Source organism: Anolis sagrei, chromosome 6 (assembly GCF_037176765.1).
Source record: "Anolis sagrei isolate rAnoSag1 chromosome 6, rAnoSag1.mat, whole genome shotgun sequence".
NCBI classification, from domain to species: Eukaryota; Metazoa; Chordata; class Lepidosauria; order Squamata; family Dactyloidae; genus Anolis; species Anolis sagrei.
The window spans coordinates 32,360,786-32,386,477 of NC_090026.1; the positions used below are offsets into that span (position 1 = coordinate 32,360,786).

General features: G+C 41.4%; 2 protein-coding genes across 2 annotated transcripts in view; both read left to right on the forward strand.

The window, feature by feature from the left end:
• The first annotated feature begins 3,911 nt into the window (after nucleotides 1-3,911).
• Nucleotides 3,912-13,163, forward strand: PHB1 (prohibitin 1). Its single transcript, XM_060780842.2, has 7 exons — nucleotides 3,912-4,006; nucleotides 6,896-7,028; nucleotides 8,084-8,245; nucleotides 9,555-9,697; nucleotides 10,713-10,829; nucleotides 11,832-11,927; nucleotides 12,170-13,163. Exons 2-7 carry the CDS (start codon nucleotides 6,941-6,943, stop codon nucleotides 12,380-12,382), a joined length of 819 nt encoding a protein of 272 aa, XP_060636825.1. The 5' UTR covers nucleotides 3,912-4,006; nucleotides 6,896-6,940; the 3' UTR covers nucleotides 12,383-13,163.
• Nucleotides 13,164-22,205: 9,042 nt separating this feature from the next.
• Nucleotides 22,206-25,692, forward strand: part of ZNF652 (zinc finger protein 652) — a 33,729-nt gene continuing 30,242 nt past the window's right edge. Inside the window, exon 1 of the mRNA XM_060780843.2 lies at nucleotides 22,206-22,749. The gene's annotated coding sequence lies outside the window, so the exon portion shown is untranslated. The remainder of the gene's footprint in view (nucleotides 22,750-25,692) is intronic.

Sequence of the window (25,692 nt, forward strand, 5' to 3'; positions counted from 1 at the left end):
ATAGTTCTTTTACTGCCCATTTGGTTGAGCAAGCAAAACACTACATTTTATTTCTCATTATAAGTCAAACTTAGATACACACAGGTTTATATGTAATTTACTGTTGGAAGTTAACAATTTTGACAATTATTTATTACTACTATATATGATCGTTAGTTTAACTTTACCAAGAGGCCTTGCAGCAATAATACATGGTGCCCTTAGGAGGAGAAAGAGGCAGATGGTGTCAGTGCCAAGAAAAAGCAGCATAAATTGCCAAGATTGAATGGCTTACTCTTTTAAAAAATGTTTTGGCTTTTAAAAAAGAGAGAGAACAAATTATACAGGTGACTAGCACACAAAAACTGGGAAGATTATTTGTCTGAACTATATCTGAGGTATCCCTTCTTTTGAATGGGCATATTTCCATATTTTATGTAGATGTATGAAAAAAAAATTAAAACCTTAATTGTTCTAGTTAACCAGAAAAAAATCATGGTAGCGCAGTTTTCCAGATCCAAATTCAGATACAGGGTCCAAATTAGATTAAGTCTGAACTGAACTGGAATTAATTTCATTTAGAATCATAGAATCATAGAATCATAGAATCAAAGAGTTGGAAGAGACCTCATGGGCCATCCAGTCCAACCCCCTGCCAAGAAGCAGGAATATTGCATTCAAATCACCCCTGACAGATGGCCATCCAGCCTCTGCTTAAAAGCTTCCAAAGAAGGAGCCTCCACCACACTCCGGGGCAGAGAGTTCCACTGCTAAACGGCTCTCACAGTCAGGAAGTTCTTCCTAATGTTCAGATGGAATCTCCTCTCTTGTAGTTTGAAGCCATTGTTCCACGTCCTAGTCTCCAAGGAAGCAGAAAACAAGCTTGCTCCCTCCTCCCTGTGGCTTCCTCTCACATATTTGTACATGGCTATCTTATCTCCTCTCAGCCTTCTCTTCTTCAGGCTAAACATGCCCAGTTCCCTAAGCCGCTCCTCATAGGGCTTGTTCTCCAGACCCTTGATCATTTTAGTCGCCCTCCTCTGGACACATTCCAGCTTGTCAATATCTCTCTTGAATTGTGGTGCCCAGAATTGGACACAATATTCCAGATGTGGTCTAACCAAAGCAGAATAGAGGGGTAGCATTACTTCCTTAGATCTAGACACTATGCTCCTATTGATGCAGGCCAAAATCCCATTGGCTTTTTTTGCCGCCACATCACATTGTTGGCTCATGTTTAACTTGTTGTCCACGAGGACTCCAAGATCTTTTTCACACGTACTGCTCTCGAGCCAGGCGTCACCCATTCTGTATCTTTGCATTTCACTTTTTCTGCCAAAGTGGAGTATCTTACATTTGTCACTGTTGAACTTCATTTTGTTAGTTTTGGCCCATCTCTCTAATCTGTCAAGATCGTTTTGAATTCTGCTCCTGTCCTCTGGAGTATTGGCTATCCCTCCCAATTTGGTGTCGTCTGCAAACTTGATGATCATGCCTTCTAGCCCTTCATCTAAGTCATTAATAAAGATGTTGAACAGGACCGGGCCCAGGACAGAACCCTGCAGCACTCCACTTGTCACTTCTTTCCAAGATGAAGAGGAAGCATTAGTTAGCATATAAACAACAACTAATTTTGTTCCAAGTACTCAAATTGGGCTCTAGATGAAATCATGAGGGGCATCTACACTGTGGAATTAATTCAGTTTGATACCAATGTAACTGCTGCGGCTCAGTATTAATGGACTCCTGGGATTTGTAGTTCGATGAGGCACTAGCTCTCTTTGGCAGAGAAGGCTAAAGGCCATGTAAAATAACAACTCCCATGATTCCATAAATTGAGCCATGGCAGTTAAAGAGTTTCAAACTACATTAATTATTTAGTGTAAACGCATCCCTGGTCTCTGTGCCGAAATCTAGTATGAATTATAATTGATGAAAACAGAGGGAGGGGTAGTGACTATATCCCACCAACTCAGTGACTCTGGCCCCTTCTATACTGCTATATCAAATTCAGATTATCACCTTGGAACTGGATTATATGGCAGTGTAGAAGGGGCCTCTGTTAGCCCTTTTAAAAATGATGCTTTAAATGTAATAATAATAATAATAATAATAATAATAATGGAAATAAATGAAAAAGGAGATGGAGGTTCTGATTCTTGCAGCCCAAGAACAAGCCATTACAACCAAACTAGAATTGAAAAGTCGATTACAGATTCCAGGTGTAGACTCTGCAAGGAGGCAGATGAAGATCATGCAGACGAACTACAAGCAGAGGCATAACACCATTGCTCAGATGATCCATTGCAACTCGTGCGACAAAGAACTGGTGAGACCAGAAGCCTGAAAAGGTTATGAAAAATGAAAACATTAAACTACTCTGGGACTGACAGAGTTTTGGAGCACAATAATCATGACCTCACAATCATGGCGGCAGTAGCGGCAGTAGCGGCAGCGGCGGCGGCGGGGAGGGGGGGGGGGGTAACAGGACAAGTATGAATCGACAACTTTGCAATTCCAGGCAAGAACAGGACTGATGAGAAGCAACTGGAAAAGCTTACATGTTATGAGGATTTAAAGACAGAACTGCAAAGACTCTGGCACAAGCCAGTAAAGGTGGTCCTAGTGGTGATCTGCATACTGGGTGTAGAGCCTAAAGACCTTGGCCTGCACTTAAAAACAAACGACGCTGACAAAATTACCATCTGTCAGCTGCAAAAGGCCACCCTATTCAGATCTGCACACATTATTCGCCGATACATCACACAGTCCTAGACATTTGGGAAGCCAGCATAGTGACCTTGTTTGCTGTGTACTAATCTTGTTGTGAATCAAATAATAATAATAATAATAATAATAATAATAATTATGATGATGATGATAACTTTATTCTTGTATCCTGCCACCCTCTCTCCGAAGGGACTCAGAGTTGCTTACACATGGCACAAGGTGTCTTAAAACAGAACATAAAATGAAAACCATTTAAAAATACAATTAAATAAAAACATATAGGCATATAAACAACAACTAGGTGAATAGGAAGTCCTAGGCCCCATCCATTGAAACGTATAATGTGGTTTGAACTGCATTATATAAGTCTGTGGCCACATCTGCACCTCCATATAATCAATTTTCTTTTTTTTCTGCCAGATTTGATATTTTTAAATTTTATTTTTAGATGTTGAACATTTTAAATAGATTTAAATACTCAAAATCTCAATATTTTCAACACAAGAGTACTCACAGCATGTTAACTATCTCAGTTATATATGAGATTATATGACAGACAACAATACTGTGTCCAATTCTGGGCACCACAACTGAAGAGAGATATTGACAAGATGGAATGTGTCCAGAGGAAGGCGACTAAAATGATCAAGGGTCTGGAGAACAAGCCCTATGAGGAGCGGGTTAAAGAGCTGGTCATGTTTAGCCTGAAGAAGTGAAGGCTGAGAGGAGATATGATAGCGATGTATAAATATGTGAGAGGAAGCCACAGGGAGGAGGGAGCAAGCTTGTTTTCTGCGGCCTGGAGACTAGGACGCGGAACAATGGCTTCAAACGACAGGAAAGAAAATTCCATCTGAACATTAGGAAGAACTTCCTGTGAGAGATGTTCAGCAGTGGAACTCTCTGCCTCGGAGTGTGGTGGAAACTTTTAAACAGAGGCTGGATGGCCATCTGTTGGGGGTGCTTTGAGTGCAATTTTCCTGCTTCTTGGCAGGGAGTTGGACTGGATGGCCTACGAGATCTCTTCCAACTCTATCATTCTATGATTATATGAACAAATCCCAAGAAGCTCTGAGCCACTGAGCCTATAAGGGCAGACTGTGTGAGGAATTCGGGGTTTGTAGTTCTTTCCGCCTCCATGCTCCTTTGCATACTATTTACCACCGCGACTGGAGAGACTACGAATCCCATCAGGCTTTGCGCGAGGCGTTTGAGGCGCGTAGATTGTACGTCACCGTAGAGCAAGGCCAGGTGCTTTTGCTGGGGATTCATGTGGAGGTCAGCGCTGGCTGGGGAGGTGAGTGAAGCAATGCGATCAAGCGGCCCTCGGACTTCTCACCCGCCCCGAATCCTTTTTTCCCCTTCCTTTCGGTTGAGTCTGCATTTGGGAGGGTAGAGAACGCTGTGAGCGTTAGGAAAATGCAATGGAAGAGACGAAGAAAAGAGAGCAAGGGTTAAAGAGGGTGGAGATGGGGAAAACATGGTGGTTGGGAGGCTTTTCTGGATTCCAGTTCTGGCAAATGGAGGGCTGCAAATGTGTACAGTTAGCCTAATACTTGGAACCAGACCATAATTCTGATTGATTCCCCCTTATTTTGGGTTCATCTACACTATAGTTTGGCTCCACTTTAACTGCCTTGGTTTAATGCTATGCAGTCTTTGGTGTTGTCGTTTTAGAAGGTCTTTAACCTTCCCTGCCAAAAAACATCGGAAATCCCACAATTTCATAGCATCGAGTCATGGCAAAGTGATGCCAAATTGCACAAATTTGGCAGGTTTTTAAAAAAAAATTTCATGTCAGGAGCGATTTGAGAGACTGTAAGTTGCTTCTGGTGTGAGAGAATTGGCCGTCTGCAAGGACGTTGCCCAAGGGACACCCGGATGTTTTGATGTTTTTACCATCCTTGTGGGAGGCTTCTCTCATGTCCCCGCATGGGGAGCTGGAGCTGACAGAGGGAGCTCATTCATGCTCTCCCCAGATTCGAACCTGCAACCTGTCGGTCTTCAATCCTGCCAGCACAAGAGTTTAACCCAGGGGTCCTCAAACTAAGGCCCGAGGGCCAGATACGGCCCTCCAAGGTCCTTTATCCGGCCCTCGCTCAGAGTCAACCTAAGTCTAAAACTACTTGAAAGTACACAACAACAACAATCCTATCTCATCAGCCAAAAGCAGGCCCACACTTCCCATTGAAATACTAATAAGTTTATAGTTGTTAAAATTGTTCTTCATTTTAATTATTGTATTGTTTTTAAGTGGGTTTTTGCACTACAAATAAGATATGTGCAGTGTGCATAGGAATTCATTCATCCTTTTTTCAAATTATAATCTGGCCCTCCAACAGTGTGAGGGACCCTGAGCTGGCCCTCTGTTTAAAAAGTTTGAGGACCCCTGGTTTAACCCATTCTGCCACTGGAGGCTCTTAAATTCAACAGTGTAGATCAGGCATGGGCAAACCTCGGCCCTCCCTCCAGATTACGGCTATTAGGAATTGTGGGCGTTGAAGTCCAAAGCACCTTGAGAGGCGGTTTGCCCATGCCTGGTGTAGATGCACCCTTTGTAATACTTGAATATGTAATATGAGATATCTTGGAGATGGGACCCAGGTCCAAATAGGAAATTCTGTTATACAGGGTGTTCCAAAATGATGGAGCCCTACAGCAAACTAATTTGCAGAACCTACAAGAAGAATTGAAACTTTTTATAGACTTTGTGAAAAACCAAAGGAAAAAGACCACGACAGGATTTGATAACTAAAAATAAGAGAAATAATAGATTATTATCTTCAATATTTTGTATGTTAAAACTTAAGAGACGAAAGCTAAATGATGGGTCAATTGTTAAGAAACTATAATAGAAAAAAATGCACAATATCAGTGAGATAGAAATTATAGAAGTACACATACACACGTAGGTGTATTTATATGAATGTGTTTATGTATGCATGTATATGTATAGAGAGAGTGAGACAGTCTGATATAAAAGAAGGCTAGACGAAGGATCAAGCAAACAAGTATTTATACAGGCATTACTAACACATTAAAAAACAAAATAGTCTCTAAGAAATATAAATGAAATATTATTAAATGTCAGGGATAATAGAAAATGTAATGTATGAGTAAAGTGAACTAGAAGAAATACTAATGGTATAAGCTCAGAGGAGAAGATAATAAAAAATGGGACAATATAAGAAAAAAGAAGATAAACAAGAAAAACAAATGGCACCAAAAAAAAAGGGGGAGGGAAATAATAATTATTTTTCCTAAGTGAAAAACATTGTGAATTGAACTGCTTTGAAAAATAGAAATATGTATAACAATATCCTTCCCTTCCTCATTCTTGAATATACATTAGACTTATAGATAGACATAACTTTATAATCAACTTATTGTACTTTCCTTGGCCCTTTCTCCCCATTGTTACGGTATAAAAGTGTGAAAATGACATAAAAATGTATGGCTAAGAAAACACAAAACGATTGTGCTAATTTCAAAGCAGTACATTTCACAATAGCTACATGTTATAATTGCTGTTACATCAAACTGTTTAATTAGTTATCAAGTTTTCCTAACCATTTTGATACAGAAACTAGACAATACCTCTGCAAATTGAGATGATCTCAGTAGGTCTTACGTTGTGGAGTCACCATGTTGCAAAACACTGAGACTGGGGGTTGTTTGTGAGCTGGGAGAGACCTCTAGCGATAATCATTTGAAACTATGTTTTGAAACTTTCAAGGGGTAAGAGTCTCATGTAAGCCGCACCGAATCCCTTGGGGAGATGGTAGCGGGGTACAAATAAAGTGTTATTATTATTGTTATTATTATTATTATTATTATTATTATTATTATTATTAGAGTCTGATTCATAGGAGGTTCGTGGTTGCAGAGGTATAGCAATTTGAAATCAGGTACTTCTCTTTGAAACACCCTGTATTTCATATACACCATAAACACATAGCCTAGAGGGCTTAAACAATAATACATACTCGCAAAACAGTAGTACTATTATGTGGGTTTTTACTCTGGAGTAGATCCTATGATATTCAACACTGCCAGGTTGGTATGGGTGATTTATAACTTGGCATTGTTGGAAAACAGACTGCTTTATAGTCAGCTCCCATTGAAGGAAATTGCTTCACCACCTTTATTTTTAAGGCTTCTATGAATTTCCCTGTTCTATGTGCAGGTGTGATTTTTTTGAAGACAAAGAAGCAGGCTTGAAGCTGACCCAATGGCTGCCAAGATCTTCGAGACTGTTGGTAAACTAGGCCTTGGCCTGGCAATTGCTGGTGGAGTTGTCAACTCTGCTCTTTATAATGGTGAGGAGGTCTTTCCTTGCATTAGATATTGTAACTGATTGCAGTTGATATTATTGATTTCCTTTTGTCTAGAACTCTTCAGTAGAATATTAAAAACTGCTAAGCAGAGACAGCTGATCTGGATACTTTCCTATGGAATATAACTATTGTATTACAAAATGATTAGGACAAAACCCAAGCCTATGGAATTCCTTCTTCATTAGGCTTGGGTTTTGTCCTAATAATTTTGTAATACAATACCTAGATGGATCAATAACCTTAGCAGGTCCCACTGTAGAAGTAAACACTAGACAATGAAGAAAAGAAGTCAGCATTTCACAAAATGGACACACACACACACACAAAGTGCCAAATAAGGCCGCACATTCAAAAGGGAAATTGTATTTTGCAGTGTATTATTATTTATTATTTACGGCATTTATATGCCGCCCTTCTCACCCCGAAGGGGACTCAGAGCATCTTACAATATATATATTCATACAATATATTATATTATTAGCATAGTACAATATCAGTATTATATATAACTATATTGCACTATACAATTATATTGTAATATTATTAGTAATATTACATGTAATGTAAATATATAATTATAATTATTGTATTATTATTACTAGTATTATATTGTATTACATTATAATATTATAAATATAATATGTATATACAATGTACTATATTATATTATTAGTAAAGTCAAGGTGTAGTATCCTGTAAGACATATAAGGATTCTGTGGCTTTCTCAGTGTCATTGCACTCCAACCACTATGTTCAAACATGGGAGCAATAGTTAACAAGACTTGCAGGACCATACAATCCACACACCTACTGTAAGGACCTAGAATCAAAAATTGGGGGGAAATCATTTCTAGCCTGCAGTGTTGAAGTTCAAAACATCTAGGGGCCCAAAGTTTGCCTTGTCTGGTTTATCAGTATATAAATCTTTACTAAGTTTGGCACATAAAAGTCCAAATTGATGTGGGTCATGATTCACTATTTCTTGCTTTTTTCTGGTTCCAGTTGCTGATGTTTTGTTTGCTCTACTCTTCTTCTAGTGGATGCAGGCCACAGGGCTGTCATTTTTGACAGATTCCGAGGTGTCCAGGACATAGTGGTGGGAGAAGGCACCCATTTTCTCATTCCATGGGTACAGAAGCCAATCATATTCGACTGCCGCTCTCGTCCACGCAATGTACCTGTGATCACTGGAAGCAAAGGTAATCAGAGGGTGGATCAGGTTGACTTTATCCTTGGTACATAATTCAGTTTGATTGAAAGGTTGGTGTGGATTTACAGGTAGAGCTCTGGGCAAGTTACAGCAGGTTACCACAATGTCCAGCCCCTCAGTTATTCAACTACAGCAGCAAAAAATAAAAAATAAAACTTCCCCCCACTATCTTGGTTTATATGCCAACAAAATAGAGCTGGCACCCTGATTCCATCCACAAATAGCTGATGGAAATGCAGTTCAGTGCAAGAACTGAATTTAGACTCACAATCCCTATAAAATCCAAATTATTGGTTCCCTTCAGATTTCTTAATCTGTATAATTTATGTAGAATGGGGACATTTTGTTGTTGTTCAAATTAAACTAGAACTTGCCAATTGTCTTTACTTTCTAACATAAGTTAAAAACATGTATTCCTCATTCAACTCAACGTCTATTTATATAGTTAGTGCCATCAACATACATATATTTATTGGATTTTAAAAGAATATGTGTAGTATTTCTAGGGTGTTGTGTTTTGTGTGTATTTTATGCTTATTAGTGTGCACAGCTTTGGAACTTTGGAATGTAAATAGAGTGCAAGTATCTGCAAATCCATAAATAATAAGTAGGACTCAGAAATCTTTGGCAACTGATTGCAAATCACTGAAATTTATATAAGCAGATCCAAACCACTTCTGGCATACAGTAATAATTTTCAAGGTTTCTCAGGAACTTAAGGGGATTCCAGGAAGAGACGATCAGTAACAGCGCACATTTTTTTCAAAAAAACAAATGCATCAATTGTTGCAACAATGATAGATTTGAACAAGCAAGCATGTAAACTAAGCAGAATGTTTTGTGACTCCATTTCAAGCATATAAACAGCAAACAAATTCACCTGAATATGTTTCAGTCAAGACAAAACAAGCCCATAGGGAATTATTACAGAGGGTGATTTAAAAAATATTAGCTTGGGGAATTATTACAGAAGGTGATTTAAAAAATACTAGCTTTCTGGTTTTGGTTTCCTAGCTCCTAAACCTTGCTGGGATTGGAGAAATCCTAAATTAAAAAGAAGAGGATGTGGTTCTGAGAATGTTACTGGGACTGCAGTTTGTAACCTTCCTCACCATTAGCTCATGTCTCACATGAAGAGGGCAGATTGTGGGGAACAATTCACATAAGCTTGCGAAGAGGCTTGGGCTGGGAATTGTTGATTTATAGACCCTCAAAAACATGGAGTGGGTCCAGAATAACATACCCTTGACTTGTAACCTTGAATTCTTGCTCTAATGTTCTTCCTATCTTTCTGGTAGATTTACAGAATGTGAACATCACATTGCGAATCTTGTTCAGGCCAGTGACTGTTCAACTTCCCAGAATTTACACCACTATTGGTGAAGACTACGATGAGCGAGTGTTGCCTTCCATTACAACAGAGATTCTGAAATCTGTAGTGGTAAGGAGAAGGCGATTATCAAGTGGTATCATGCACCCGGGGCGCAGTAGGAGAATCAATAAATAAATCCAGCATTAGGGACTTCTGACTTTGCAAAACCCTATGGCTAGAATTGGATATACATGGGGAAAACATCCCCCCCCCCCTTTTAAAAATAGCAAATGACAGTAGGAGAATCAATAAATAAATCCAGCATTAGGGACGTCTGACTTTGCAAAACCCTATGGCTAGACTTGGACATACATGGGGAAAACATTTCCCCCCCTTTTTTAAAACAGCAAATGACTTCTAGTTTACTAGAGAAGTTATCATCCTAATACATCCCAGGGTAGGCCAAAAACAAGGGGACATTTTTCCCCGTATTCTCTAAGGCAGTGGTTCTCAATCTGTGGGTCCCCAGGTGTTTTTGGCTACAGCTCCCAGATATCCCAGCCAGTTTACTGGCTGTTAGGATTTCTGGGAGTTGAAGGCCAAAACATCTGGGGACCCACAGGTTGAGGACCACTGCTCTAAGGGGACTATCAGGTATTTTAATGTAATTTTAAACATTTTTAAATAAATGATTGGGGTGTGCAACCCTTTGTGATCCTGTGACAGGAGGGACTAATTATTTCATTTATATCCGCCTTTTTCCAGCATAGGATCCTTGGCAATGTACAATATTTTAAAAGAACAATATAATTAAACTGTTAATATAAAAATTAAAACACATTTTTATTTTTAAAAGCTCAAGTTAAAAAACCATTAATAATACTTTAAGTTTAAAACATAGTAAAATAATACTATACCACCACCACTACATTAAAAACTTATCTGCTACGTATAATAAAACCCAAAAGCTTATTTGAATTTTTTTAAAAAGGTCTATCTGCTGGCAAAAAGACATCAGGGAGAAGGCCAGCCAGACCTCCCAGGGAATGGGGTTTCATGAATAAACCCCAGTGAGCCGTCCTCATTGGGAAGGCTCTCTTACATACAGACACTCATTGCCTTTTAACGCATCTCATTGTTTCAGGCTCGTTTTGATGCTGGTGAGTTGATCACCCAGAGAGAGCTGGTTTCACGGCAAGTGAGTGAAGACCTTACAGAAAGAGCAGCAACATTTGGCCTTATCCTGGATGATGTTTCCTTGGTAAGAATCCATCTTTCCTACAAGTTAGGGTCTAAACTAAGAGGGAAGGAACCTGTGGCCATCTTTATGTTGATTACAACTCCCATCATCCCTGTCTATTGATTTTACTGGCTAAATATTGATACGAACAATGGTTCAAAATGTCTGAAGAGTTGCAGATATCCCATTATCTTCTGGCATAGAAGAGAAAGATGACCTTGAAGTCTAAAGGCTGCAGCAGGGGGTTTAGATGCAGTGAGCAGATCTGTGTCAGAAACACTTTAGTCATAGCAGTAACGTGCCTTCATTTAAACCTTTATAAATTCTAGCTTTTTTCCCCAAGCAGCTGATTGGATTCAGGTTATATTAATTTGTGAAATGCCATGGGTGTCTTTGAAAAGTGGTGCTTCCATCTTGTTGTGAATGAAGTCTGTCTTTGTAATATATACTGGGAATAAACAGATTAGTTTTTCTCTGGAATGTTTGGAACACTCCCTTGTTTCAAGATTCTACTGTCAAGGCACATGAAACTGCAGCAGCCATTTCTTCCTGTTTACCTCTACTTCCATTTCCCTCCCTTTCATCTGCTTCCCTTGTGTCTTTTTCTAGATTGTAAATTCCTAGGCAAAGAAGACTTTGTTTTCCATCTTTTTAATGCACCACAGAATAGTGTGATATGAAGGGCTATAACACACAGCAAGTTTTCTTGATGTTAGCACCCCAATAACACCATTTAAACTTGTTTGTACAAGCTTTCAGAAAAACAAGCAAGCAGAAGTCATCATGTTCTGTTTGGTTGCATTCCTTTTATTATAATGCAATTTGTATATTTTAGATATCTTTAATGTATGGATTTAAATGTCTGTAATTTGTGTTTAATAGTATGCTTTTTTTCTGAATGCCTTGAGCTCAATGGAGAAAAGGCAGATTATTATTATTATTTCAAAATAATAATAATCTTTAATGTTGGTAGCTTGTATTAACATAGTTTATGAATGACTATCTTTCCCTCTTTTCTTTCAGACACATCTGACATTTGGGAAAGAGTTCACAGAAGCAGTAGAAATGAAGCAAGTTGCCCAGCAAGAAGCAGAGAGGGCTAGGTTCATAGTGGAAAAGGTGAGGCTTAATATGTTTGATAGCTGATGTTGGCAGGGAATCACTTCTTGCTGGAGAGATTTATACCTTTTTTCCAGTTGTTCCATGCTGCTCAGAAGTAACAACTTTTAATGCACCCTCCCCCCCCCCCCCATTTGTTCTCTTCTGGCTACTGTCAACACTCACTGCTGAAATTTGTTATTGATTGGGTTAGGTGTCCCTTTTCCTGCTTACATTATTTGTTTCCTTCCACACTTTCACAGGCAGAGCAGCAGAAAAAAGCAGCTATCATTTCAGCAGAGGGGGACTCAAAAGCAGCTGAGCTGATTGCCAATTCTCTGGCTACTGCTGGCGATGGCCTCATTGAACTACGCAAATTGGAAGCAGCTGAAGACATTGCGTATCAGCTCTCACGGTCCCGCAACATCACCTATCTACCATCAGGACAGTCAGTGTTGCTCCAGCTACCCCAGTGAGCACCTTCTGTCCCCAGCCCTAACTTTTTTCTACAATTCCCTTGAAAATAAGAGAGTTTAGCCAAAAGTAATCACCGAGGTTTCACAATTTGGGGTTGAAAATTCAAGAGATTGAAAATCCCCTTTCCCCCTTACTATAATAAAGGTGATCAATCTTCGTTTTCTTCCACTAAAATATTATTTTTTATGTTGATCAGAACAATAGCTGTAAACGACTAGGGAGTTGTTTTTTTGTTATGCACATTTAACCTAAAGCCTCTTCTGGAATGAATATTGTTTTTTACAAGATCTCGCTGTATTATTTCAGTTTAGGCTTTGCTTTGGGAAAACAAAAGAGTCAGTCTTTCTTCAGCCCTTTCTTTGCTGTCAAATACAATGCCATGCAAGAGTTTATCAGTATGAGAAACTACCTCCACCCATACAGTAAGACAGATTATAACAAACATCATGATATTTGGGGATGGAATGTTTCCCATATGGAGCTAACACGTTTATGTAAATTTTATTCCTGCTCTCCTCTGTGACTTGTCAATAGTTGAATTTATTTGTCTTCATACAAAGAAAAAACATCTTTTAGACAGCAGGTCTCTGTTTCACAGTCTCACCCCAGCTGTAAGGGGAATATGGCAGGTTTTCTACTGATTGCCTGATGATAGCAGCATTCACTAGTGGGATGTTTTAATTACTTCAAAAGAAGTTCACTTAGCAATGATTCTGGCAAGAAGTTGAGATTGTAATAACCAACCTTCAATAAATGAACTAATAAAATGTCCCTTCTTAACAGTGTGACTTGGAAATTAATGTAGTAAGAACTATAAATTGGGAAGTCTTGGGATCAAATCTTGTTTCTTCCTTGAATTCACTGTAACCTTAAGCAAGCAAAACTGGGCCACCACCCCACTTGCTATATTGCATGGGGAGAGTGATTAAAAAGATTGGACTAAAACTCTTAAAGTGGGAGCTCTGCCTGGTAATTCTAAAACTGCAAATTCCTAATCAGCATAATCGGTGTTAAGGAATGTTGTGATGGGCCTTAGGAGCAATTCCGTCTTGGGCCTTGACAGAGGTATTTTAGCCTCAGCCTAACCAACTGAACTACTGCAATAGATGCTTATAGTAGAGATGCCACCAAAGTCTGTTTAGAAGGAGCAGCTGGTAGAAAATATAGCAGCATGAATGCTGACAGTAGATGTATGATTCATATTTCTTTAATCTTAAAGGAGTTGCACTGGCTACCAATCTGTTTCTGAGCCCACTTCAATATGCTCGTGTTAATATGCAATATCCCAAATGATTTGGATGCCAGATATTATTTGACTGCAAGTCCCAGCATCGCTAGCCAAAATGCTAGGAGCTGTAGTCCAGCAATATATGATGAGCTACAGGTTTCCCAACATGATGTATACTTTCATGGTCCCTCTTTTCTTTTAATACTCAAACTGTGCTGCACTTCAAACAGAGAAGGCCCTCAAGCAAAGAGTTGTTTTCTGTAAAATAGGGCAAATGGCCATCTTGGATTTTGACCCTAAATGCAATGAGATGGTTAATTTCATACTAGTACCAACACCACTTTTCACTAAATTATCTGTAGTGTTTTTATGTATTTCTTTGTTGCAGAAAGCAGTAGATCACAATCCAAAAAAAAAAACAATCTTGCTAAGAGAAAAGCAGTAATAAACCATCAAAACCCAACAGGAAGTCTTAAATTAGGAGGATGGGGGGAAATTTCATCGACTTTCAGATCATATGCACAGTAGGCCAGTGCTGGGGACTCTTCACATGGTATTGAACTCCACCTCCCATCACTTCTATCTGCCTGGTCATTGTGAAGGTCTGATAGGAATTGTTCAACAGCACTTGGAGGGTCCACTCTGTAGCTGACTGTCAGCCTGCAAATGGATTTAGACAATCAACAGTTGTCTTCCACAAACATATAAGAGAGCATGGGAGTGATGTGCCAGCAGAATGCAAATAGGGAGATCATCAGACAGTTTTAGTTCAGGAGTCTAGCTGCCAAACTGGCCATCTGCAGTATCTGGATTGTCTTCAAAAGGTAGTCTCTTATCAATGTCCTATTTGTATTATTTGAAAGAAATTTTAAAAATGGTTCATCAACTAAATTACAAATGCCCTAATCACTTCTGCCACTTAATTATATATGAGATCAGGTGCAGCTCCATACCACTATCATCTTCTATTAGGTTGTTATAGATTAATATACATGTTAAGTAGAACATAAATTCCAAATAAACTCCCCCCCCCCCCCCCCCAAGGTATGCAGACTTCAATTCCCAGAATCTCTGACCATTAGCTATGCTGGCTGGAGCTTTTGGAAGTTGATGTTTAAAATGTCTGAAATTCCAATAGTTGAGAACTGCCACCCACAAAAAAAGAAAAAAGTGAAGAACCATATTGGGAAGGACACACTTCTGCAAAACAAAGTACAAACATCTGCATGTATAGGTAGAAAAATTGTCATCAACAACCCCATCTACATTGGAATTGGATAATCTTTATTTGGCAAACAAATACACAACGTCAGGTGAAACCACAGGGAAGATATGAAAAGTAGAATATCTGTTGGAATTAAGCCAGAATGCCTGGAAAGAAAAATGACTTGAGAAACATTCAAGGGCTAGGCAGAATCTTTGTAGAAGGTGAATTAGGCATTTGCAGCCTTGAGAGCCAACAGAGAAATCACAGGATTGATAAGATCAGCTCAGAGGCAGGCGTGTCATTCTGCAGATTGGCAAACAGTTAAGGTGCAAGGACAGGTGTGGGTTTGTTATACACTTTCTTTCTCTGCCTAGGTGACATGCCTTTTCATGTCAAAGCTAAGATCAAAGTATGGAGTGGGGGGGCTGCAGTCAACTGAAACAGCCTTGTCAGAACAAGAATGAGAGAATTACCCATTGGACAGCCTGCACACATCACAACTATGGTCAGCTCCATGTTTGGGTCATGAGCAACATGACTCTCATTCAAATCATTCTGCGAGCACAGGAAATCATGTGACTTTTCATACATTGTTGGAATACAAGTCCTAGCATGGCCAATGGTGAAGAATGCTGAGAGTTATGGTTCAACAGCATCTGGAAGGCCACATCATTCCCTTCATGTTAGTCGATCCTGATGGTCTTAGTTGATGAGGCAGTGTTTCAAATACACTGACAACTTTAGTCAACACTAGGCTCATGGTACTGTAGCAAATTGAAACGAGGAAGGGAGATAGCCAGTCACTTGGCACTGCCAAGAGTATCAGAACAAAACCAAGAAACGTTCTAGAGATATTGTTGCACGTCAACTTCCAGTATTTCTGACTTATGGCTGTGCTGACTAGGGCTAAAGTGAAGGTTGGTTATATTGTTGTTCCATCACTTTTGTATTTCTCATGCCTAGTTGTTGGTTTTGTTTGTTTGGAGTTTTTTTTTTTTTTTGTCACCCCTGAGATCATGATTTTAGCCTCCTGTTTGGAGGCTTGTCATAATATTGATGGGGTGAACATTTAAACTGTCAACAAAGTTGTATGGGCAATATTCATTTCAGATGATTAGAAAACATTGTTTTACAGTTTCCATTCATATCAAATTTGCTTCCTATTTTGCCTCATTGTATTTTATTTGTGCTGCACTCTGTTTCTCACACAAAATTACGTCACTTCTTAACAGAAAAGATGTTTTCGTGAGCACAATCCTTCTCTTCTCTCTGGGTGCAAGGGCCTTCCCCAACCCTTCCCTATACTCCCTATTCTCAGATCAGTAATGCTGTCAGACAGGTAGCCCTGGATTGGTTTGGATACTTGTCAAGTTACACCAGGCTAGAGCATTTGAAGTCAGGGTTTATAAAAAGACCCTGGGTATATAACAGGGTATATAAACAACATACGGCAGAGGCACTAAAACATCAAAGTGAACTGCAACTCATAACAAATCATAATGATAAAAATAATCTAACTTGCTAGTAGCTCCCATTGGTAGTATAGCTGGTTCTGAAACATAACATGTTTCTGGGACAATTACTGATATCTCCATTGCTAACCCAATAACTACTACCCATTATAACAGGTCTCAGAGCAGGGATGGGAATTTTTGTAACTCTTCAGATGTTGAACTTCAGAGACCCACAGATTTGGAGGGAACCCCAAGGGTGCAAGCCCTTACCACTACTCAAGCATTTGTGACATGTTTTAAAACCTCAAATGAAGAGTCCACTATCTTCTGAACTAGTCTACTCCACTGCTGAATGGCTCATACCATTGAGTAAATCTTCAATGTTTAATCTGAATCTCAAAATCAATTGATTTGGACTCTGTCTTTTCAAATAAGAGAAAATAAAGTTATTCCACCTGCCAAGTAACATCCTTCCAATAATTAAAAATTACTATATCACTCCTTAATCTTTTCTTCTGTTAGCTAAATTTACTCAGTTATATTTTATTTCTCCAAGCTAAATTTACTTGACTCCCTCAAGTTTCTCACATGACTTGATTCTTTCTTCCTTTACAATGTTGGTTGTCCTCCTCTGGACTTATAACCGGCCTCAGGTTGGTTATAAGCAATCCCCAGCATTCCTTGACATCCATTATGCTGAATGGGGCTATTGGGAGTTGCCGTCCATAAACATCTAGAATAATTAAAAAAAAAATAACCTTCAAAAAACAGCCTTCTCAATTTGAATATGTAGACTGTAACTCTCATCATCTCCAGAAAATACAACGAATGGTCAGCCTGGCTGAGAACAAAGAATAATAGTACAACACTTTAACGAGCATCCAATTGAAAAAAGGACATTTTTCCCCCAAAATCCAGCCATATTAGTCTGTTGCAGTAAAGACAGCAGAGCTATATCATAACAATTTTGTGAGTGTTTCTTGCAGTAAAGAACTCCTAGTCTGTGGGTGTGTTTCGTGTCAACAAAACAATGGCTGGGAAAATTGTATTCAGTGCACTGGCCCAATTAACACCCCACTCATTTGGGATGCTAATTTTAATTGCAGTCACCGTTATCCAGGTTGCAACAATCAGAACCATTTCCTTTGAAGGTACCTACTTAGAAGTAAGCCCTGTTAAGTTCAGTGGGGCTTATTCCTTTGCATAGGCTTGCAGCTGCAACTCATACATGCCAAAATATTTGTTTTCTATTATTCCTTGTAAGACTAAAGAGTCTAGACTTGCAGAGTAAATAACATAGTTCAAAGCACTTTATGAAAAAACAAGGGAAATGTTGTGGCCAGGGTTGTTCATTTGCAAGCACATCTTTCCCACCAAAGGATTTTCAGTCATTACTTTGAATTACTCCCAGGTATAAGCAGGTCTTAATTAAAAATTGCATGTGTCATTCTGCCAGATTGTCACTGTGAAAGTTGATTTATAAATGACATGTAAATGTTCTGGGATCAGTGGTGGAAGAATACAGGCTATTTTAACCCTTCCTAATGTCCCACTCCTGTGTCTGTTGCATGCTCAGTGATCTCCAAAAGGCACTTCAGACCACCATCATGCACCGCTCTCAAACTTCCTTACTCAAATTTGCTTTTAATATGTTAGGAGATTCATCTGAACTTCTCTGGAGAGAATGTCACAATGCCTTCCACGGCTGAGGTTCTTTCTGTAATGAAGCAGTGATTTAAATCAGAGCTTTCCAAACTGTGTGTCGCGACACGTTAGTATATCGGCTGCAGTGTGTAAGTGTAACCAGAAACCTTTGATGCTATGTGAAATAAGGAATAAATAATATTTAAAATATATAAATGAAAGGTTTGCATGAGACATGTGTCCCTATACACCTCGTTATCCATATCTTTTATAAGGAGTTGGCTTCACCTCCAGTTTGCTAGTAAAACTGAATTACTGTATCGCAAAATGATGCATGTCTAAAAAGTGTGTCACCAACATGAAATGTTTTGAAAGCTCTGGTCTAAACGTTGCAACAAAGCCCACATCTAATCCAGGGGTTCCCACACTAAGTTGTAGCCTTCCAAGGTAATTTACCCAGCCCCTGTCCTAAACTTTAGACTCAGGGTCACCATAAGTGAAACGACTTGGAGGCACACCACAACAACAATCCTAATTAACTTGACTATCTCATCAGCCAAAAACAGGGTCACACTTTCCATTGAAATACTGGTAAGTTTGTGTTGGCTAAAATTGTTCTTCATTTCAAATAATGTCTTGTTCTTTCATTTTATTTGCACTTCAAATAAGGTATGTGCAAGGTGCATAGAAATCGGTTCATTTTTTTTCAAACAATACTCATCCCCCCAATGGTCTGAGTAACCATGAACTAGCCCTATGCTTAAAAAGTTTGAAGGCCCCTGATCTAGAACCTTTGCAGATCTAATCACTAGTCACCACCAGAGGTGATCCAAAAAAGATGAGTTCCCAATTCCAAAATTAATAGAAACATTCGATCTCTGACAATAGCCCTCACAGGCACTTTACAATACAGACTCTCCAAGTTACAAACACCTGACTTACAAACGACTCATAGTTAAAAACGGGTGAGACAACAGCCCTCAGAAGGGAAAAGAAGAGCAAACCACAGACCACTTACTACAATGCATGTGCCCCGCCACATGCACAACGGAGGACCTTCTCACAGTGACACAAAGGAAATTTAGTATAATGGCAAGTTTTTAACTTTGTTTGTGTTCTTTCAAATACATCGTATCTGTACCCTCAATTTGCTTCTGACATGATAAATCAATCAATCAGGGGAAAAGGTGTCTCAACTAAAGCTTTATCACCTATCCTTGTTTCCATAACAAGCCAAATTTGTCAAAATACATTGATCAGAGACATAAAGTGAGAGAAAAATCTAAACTGGGGCAGAGACAGAAAAACAAACATCACATGGGTATTACCCCTTCCTTATGCCATTCAAAGGGGTGTGTGTGTGTGGGTGGGTGGGTGGGTGTAAAAATGTAAAGGTTTCCCCTGACATTGTCCAGTCATGTCCAACTTTGGGAGTTGGTGCTCATCTCCTTTTCTAAGCTGAAGAGCTGACATTGTCTGTACACACCTCCAAGATCACATGGCCGGCATGACTGCATGGTGCGCCGTTACCTTCCCACAATAGCAGTACCTATTGATCTACCCACATTTGCATGTTTTCGAACTGCTAGGTTGGCAGAAGCTGGGCCTAACAGTGGGAGCTCACCCAGCTCCCAGGACTCAAACCCACTTTTGGTTAGCAAGTTCAGCAGTTCAGTGGTTTGACCCGCTGCGCCACTAAGGAGCCCGTGTGTGTGTATACACACACACACACATACTAGCTGTCCCCTGCCATGCGTCGCTGTGGCCCAGTCTGTGAATATGTGCTTTGTGTGTATATTTGTTTATAGGTGTGTTTGTGTACATATATGGTTTTGCGCATGCATTGTAATGTTGTTGTTTTTTGCTTTTTAAGTCCCTTCTGCTGTGTTTTTCAGTGATGGTCACTTGTTAGCCTAATAGATGTATTGTGTCCAAATTTGGTGTCAGTTCGTCCAGTGGTTATGTTAATCCCACAAACAAACATTATTTATTTATTTCCAGCATTTCTACCCCATCCTTCTCAACCCCCGAAGGGGGACTCAGGACAGCTTACATTTGGCACAATTTGATGCCATTAAATATAACAATTAAAACAATAAAACAGGATTAACCGCCATATCACCATTCTAGTCAAATTCCATATCAAAAGCGCTATTTATGCCTGCTGTCCAAAAGCCTGGTCCCAGAACGACGACTTCAATTTCTTCCTAAAAGACAGGAGGGATGCAGCCGATCTTACCTCATTGGGAAACGAGTTCCACAGGTGGGGGGGCTACAGCCAAGAAGGCCCTGTCTCTCGTCCCTGCCAGACATATTTGCGATGCTGGCGGGAGCGAGAGCAGGGTCTCCCCAGATGATCTTAAACTGCAAGGAAGGACGTAGTGGGAGATGTGTTCAGACAAGTAATTTTTATTTAATTTTTATTTCTATCGATATGTGTGTGTGTATATGTGTGTGCGTGGCTGGAGCTACTTACAAATGTACCTGTTCCAATTTACGAACAAATTCAACTGTTCGTTGAAAAATATTGATGACTGGAAAACATAATATATTCCCATGGTTGTGTTTAGCCTGAAGAAGAGAAGGCTGAGAGGGGATATGATAGCCATGTATAAATAAATATGTGAGAGGAAGCCACAGGGAGGAGGGAGCAAACTTGTTTTCTGCTTCGTTGGAGACTAGGACGCGGAACAATGGCTTCAAACTACAAGAAAGGAGATTCCACCTGAACATGAGGAAGAACTTCCTGACTATGAGAGCCGTTCAGCAGTGGAACTCTCTGCCCCGGAGTGTGGTGGAGGCTCCTTCTTTGGAAGCTTTTAAACAGAGGCTGGATGGCCATCTGTCAGGGGTGATTTGAATGCAATATTCCTGCTTCTTGGCAGAATGGGGTTGGACTGGATGGCCCATGAGGTCTCTTCCAACTCTTTGATTCTATGATTCTATGACATTTGGGGGTTGTAGTTGCTGGGATTTATAGTTCACCTACAATCAAAGAGTATTCTCAAAACCACCAAGGATAGAATTGGGCCAAACCTCTCACACAGAACCCCCATGACTAACATGAGGTCTCTTCCAACTCTTTGATTCGATGATTCTATGATTCCAAGGTTCAGCACTGGAGTATATTCGTGAAACAACTGGGTAGCCTTCTGCTGTTCTTGGCTCTCCAAAGCAGACTTCAGTGAAGGCTAGGCCTCAACTCTTCCTGCTGTTGCTCCAATACCTCGCAGGTGCTCACCTACAAAGCCCTGAACGGTTTGGGACCACCCTACCTGCGTGACCGCATCACCATCTACGAACCCACACGCTCGCTCCGGTCATCTGGGGAGGCCCTGCTCGTGATCCCACCCACGTCGCAAGCGCGCTTGGTGGGGACACGTGACAGGGCCTTCTCTGTGGCGGCCCCCCGACTTTGGAACGCCCTCCCAAAAGAGCTCAGACAAGCCCCCACTCTAGCCATCTTCAGAAGGAACCTAAAAACTTGGCTGTTCCGTTGTGCCTTCCCAGACTAGGAATCCCCACCCAAGCCCTAGTAGCACCTTAGCATAACAAATTGTCACTGCACATCGCACTTTTAACCCTACGTGCCTCCTGCCATTCAGCACTTTTAACCCTTGTACCCCAGTGCGCCGGCCGAACCAGTTTTTAATAATGTCCTGATGTACTGTCTTTGTTGTTATTCTGCTTATTGCTTGATTTGCTTAGTATTGTGGTGTTATATTATGTTGCTTATTGTTTGATTTGCCTTGTTGTTGTGATGTTATACTTTCTACTGTATTGTGTTGAGGCTTCGGCCTGTGTAAGCCGCATCGAGTCCTCCGGGAGATGCTAGCGGGGTACAAATAAAGTTAATAATAATAATAATAATAAGGCCCTAGCACTGACCCATGGCAGTTAAAAGCAGTGTCGACTTGCAACAATTGTACAAGGAGGCAGCACTTTGTGTCCCGTTTGCCTTCTTCTCCTAGCCTTCACTTCCCTTTTCCAACCTAAGCGCGGCGACGTTAATTCCTACCGCGCATGCGCACAAGGGAAGGCAAGCCGCCAGCGTTTTTGGCTGTTCTCACGCGAGCGCGTCCTTTTTTCTTTTTTTCCTATGGAGAGGGGCGGGGCGGAGGGGGTGTTGTCTCGCGCCGAGGCGGAGGCGGTTGGCTGCGATCACGTGGGTGGCGGTGGTCTCGCGCCGATGCGCGCGCAAAAGGAACTGGGCGGGGCAAAGGGGAGTGAAGGGGAGGGGGGGGATGGAAACAGAAAGGGAGAATGTGAGTTCCCTAAAAAAAAAAGAAAAGAAAGAAAGCCAGAACAAGCCGCGCGCTCTCTCGCGCGAGGACCTTGGCGCATGCGCATTCGCCGCGTTCCTGACGACGAGCCAGCGAGCGACGCTGAAGAGAAACAGAAGCGGGAGGGAGAAGGAGGAGGAGGAGGAAGGGGGGGGGGAGGCTTGAGGCGCGGTATAATCGCGAGGTCGGCTGCCTGACAGGCTCTGGGTTGGCTGCGGAGACGGCCACGTAGCGCTGCGGCCTGAGGGGAGGGTAAAGAGAAGCGCGGAGGAGGAGGAGGAGGAGGCGGCAGCAGGAGCTGAGGGCCCAGGCCTGGTCCTGAGGAAGAGGCTGCGAGGGAGGAGGAGGAGGAGGAAGAGAGGGCTCCCGCGAGGGGAGGGAGGGAGGGAGGGGGCCCTGGCTGCCCTCCACCTTCCCCCCTCCCCCCTCGGGTCTCAGCATGGACCGCCAAGGAGGAGGACGAAGCGGAGGAGGAGGAGGCGGTGTTGGCGGCGGGGGAGCGCCGATGGACCGGCGGAGGAGGCGGCGGCACAGGAGGGGCCCGGCCTGGGTGAGTTCCTGCACCGGGAAACTGCTCCACTGAGCCACCAGGAAGAACTCCCTGATGGTTAAACCTGTTCACATTGAAATATGCTGCCTTCGCTTCCATTGTAGTGGGGCCTCTTTCTCTGGAGGGGTATAATAGAGGCAGGGTAGCCATCTGTCGGGAGTGGTTTGGTTGTGTTTTGATACCATGTGTTTTGATATGGCAGAATGGGGTTGGAACACATTCTGCAGAATGGGGTTGGAGCCCAAACCTCGGCCCTCCCTCCTGGTGTTTTGGACTTCAACTCCCAAAGGCTGTTAGGAATTGTGGGAGTTGAAGTCCAAAACACCAGGAGGGAAGGCCAAAGTTTGCCCATGCCTGTGGACCGAATGGCCCTTGGCTGGCCCGTAGCCAGGATTTTGATTCGGGGCGGGGGGGGGGGGGCTGAGTCTGAGTGAAAGAGGGTCTACCCTAGCAAACCTTTTGTATCGTTACCCCAATACCCCCATGCATATGAGATATATTCAGCATGGTGATCATATCATGATATGAATAAACATAACAGTTTAAATAATGTACCAGTAAGGCCTTTTGACAGACCACCATGAGAATTGGGGGGGGGGGGCTGAAGCCCCCAAAGCCCCCCCCCCCCCCGCTACATGCCTGGCCCTTGGGGTTTCTTCCAAATCTAGAATTCCTGCTCAATACACTTGCAGCCTTTCCCCCTTCACTGCCACTGCACAGCCTTGGAGCACAGTAATAATAATAATCTTTATTTATATACCGCTCCACCTTCCCGAGGGGACTCAGTGCGGTTCCCAAGTAATATCACAAAACATACAGAGTAAAAACAACATAACCATAGGATTAACAAACAAAATATAAGCATAAAAATTGTTGCCATAACACACATATATTAAAAGTAATCCTGCCTCTTCAAGGCAATTAAAAATTGAAAAGGCCGGGCCAAGATTTGTGCAAGCCCAAAAATTCTAGGGGCCCCGGGAATTAAGTGCAATGCTATGGCAGGCAACAATAATATTAGGTCTGTGGCTGTCCATTCCAGGGCCAATTAGAGGAAAGAATCTGGGTAACTGGTAGGAAGAATAAGGCCGTATTAGACAATATGTAGGGCTGAGTTAGAACTGGTCATTTTCAAAGGCTTGTTGAAACCACCAGGTCTTCAAGCTCTTACGAAAGGAGGGGAGGGATGGGGCCTGTCTTATTTCCTTTGGAAGGACATTCCAGTTAGCAGTTCAGCTGAGCATGTGCAGAGTGCCACTGTGTTATTCATAAATGTCTATTTGGGAGAACGTTAAGAACCTCGTCACACTAGAGCAGGAGTCCTCAAACTTTGTAAGCAGAGGACCAAATCACAGTCCCTCAAACTGTTGGAGGGCCAGATTGTAATTTGAAAAAAAAATGAATGAATTCTGGGTTGTTGTAGGTTGTTCTAAAAGCATTCTCTCCTGACATGTCACCTGCAACTATGGCAAGCCCCCTCGGGTTGTGAGGTCTTAATCTCTGAGGATACCTGCCATAGATGCAGGCGAAACATCAGGATAGAATGCTTCTAGAACATGGCCATACAGCCTGAAAAACCTACAACAACCCAGTGATTCCGGCCATGAAAGCCTTCGACAATACAATGAATGAATTCCTATGCACGCTACACATATCTTATTTGTAGTGCAAAAAACACTTTAAAATAATACAATAATTAAAATGAAGAACAATTTTAACAGATATAAACTTATTAGTATTTCAATAGGAAGTGTGGGCCTGCTTTTTTGCTGATAAGATAGGATTGTTGTTGTGTGTGCTTTCAAGTAGTTTCAGACATAGATTGACCATGAGCAAGGGCCGGTTAAATGACCTTGGAGGGCCGTATCCGCCCCCCAGGCCTTAGTTTGAGGACCCCTGCACTAGAGCATATGTGGCAAACTTCAGCCCTCCGGGTGTTTTGGACTTCTAACTCCCAAAATTGGCCGTTAGGAATTTATTTATTTATTTAAAACATTTATATTCTGCCCTTCTCACCCCGAAGGGGACTCAGGACGGAGTATAACATATATACGGCAATGCCAGAACATAAAATAAACTATAAATATACATAAACATTAAATCAGTTATCTCCACTTTATATGAATCGTTTTAAACCATCACAGATCAGCCATTCTGGATGCGGTCAGCAGGGTAAAGTTTCCTACTGTTGCCTTATTGCAGTGTCCCAAAAGTTTGGTCCCACAGCCAAGTTTTTACCATCTTTCTGAGCATAGGAGGGAGGGGGCTGACCTAATCTCACCGGGGAGGGAGTTCCATAGCTGAAGTTTATTCGGCAATCACTGAGAAGGCCCTGTCTTTCGACCCTGCCAATCGTGTCTATGACAGGGGTGGGACCGAGAGCAGGGCCTCTCCAGAAGATCTTAATCTCCATGGTGGTTCATAGAGGGAGATGTGTTCCCCTATTGTGGGAGTTGAAGTCCAAAACATGCCTGCACTGGAGAATTGTGGGAGTTGAAGTGCAAAGCACACCTGCACTTGAGCATGGATCCACTTTAAATCCAGTTTCTACCTCTTGCAGAATTCTGGAGCTTGTAGTTTAGGAAGGGGCCTTTCAACTGTACAGCAGACAGGTCCAACTAAACTACAAACTCCAGAATTCTGCAGGAGGCAGAAACCGGATTTAAAGTGGATCCATGCTGTAGCGTGATAGGGCTGTAAATCCGAAGGCATAACTTTCTGGCAGGTTTGTCATGTGGGCAACATTAATAATAATAATAACAACAACAACTTTATTCTTTATACCCTGCTACCATCTCCCCGAAGGGACTCAGGACAGCTTACATATGGGACAGAGTGTCCACAACACATAAAAGCCAAAACAATCAATTAAAACAAAAACACCATTAAAAAAAACGCATCATAAAATTCAACAATCCAGATAACAACCACTAAGCAGAAAAA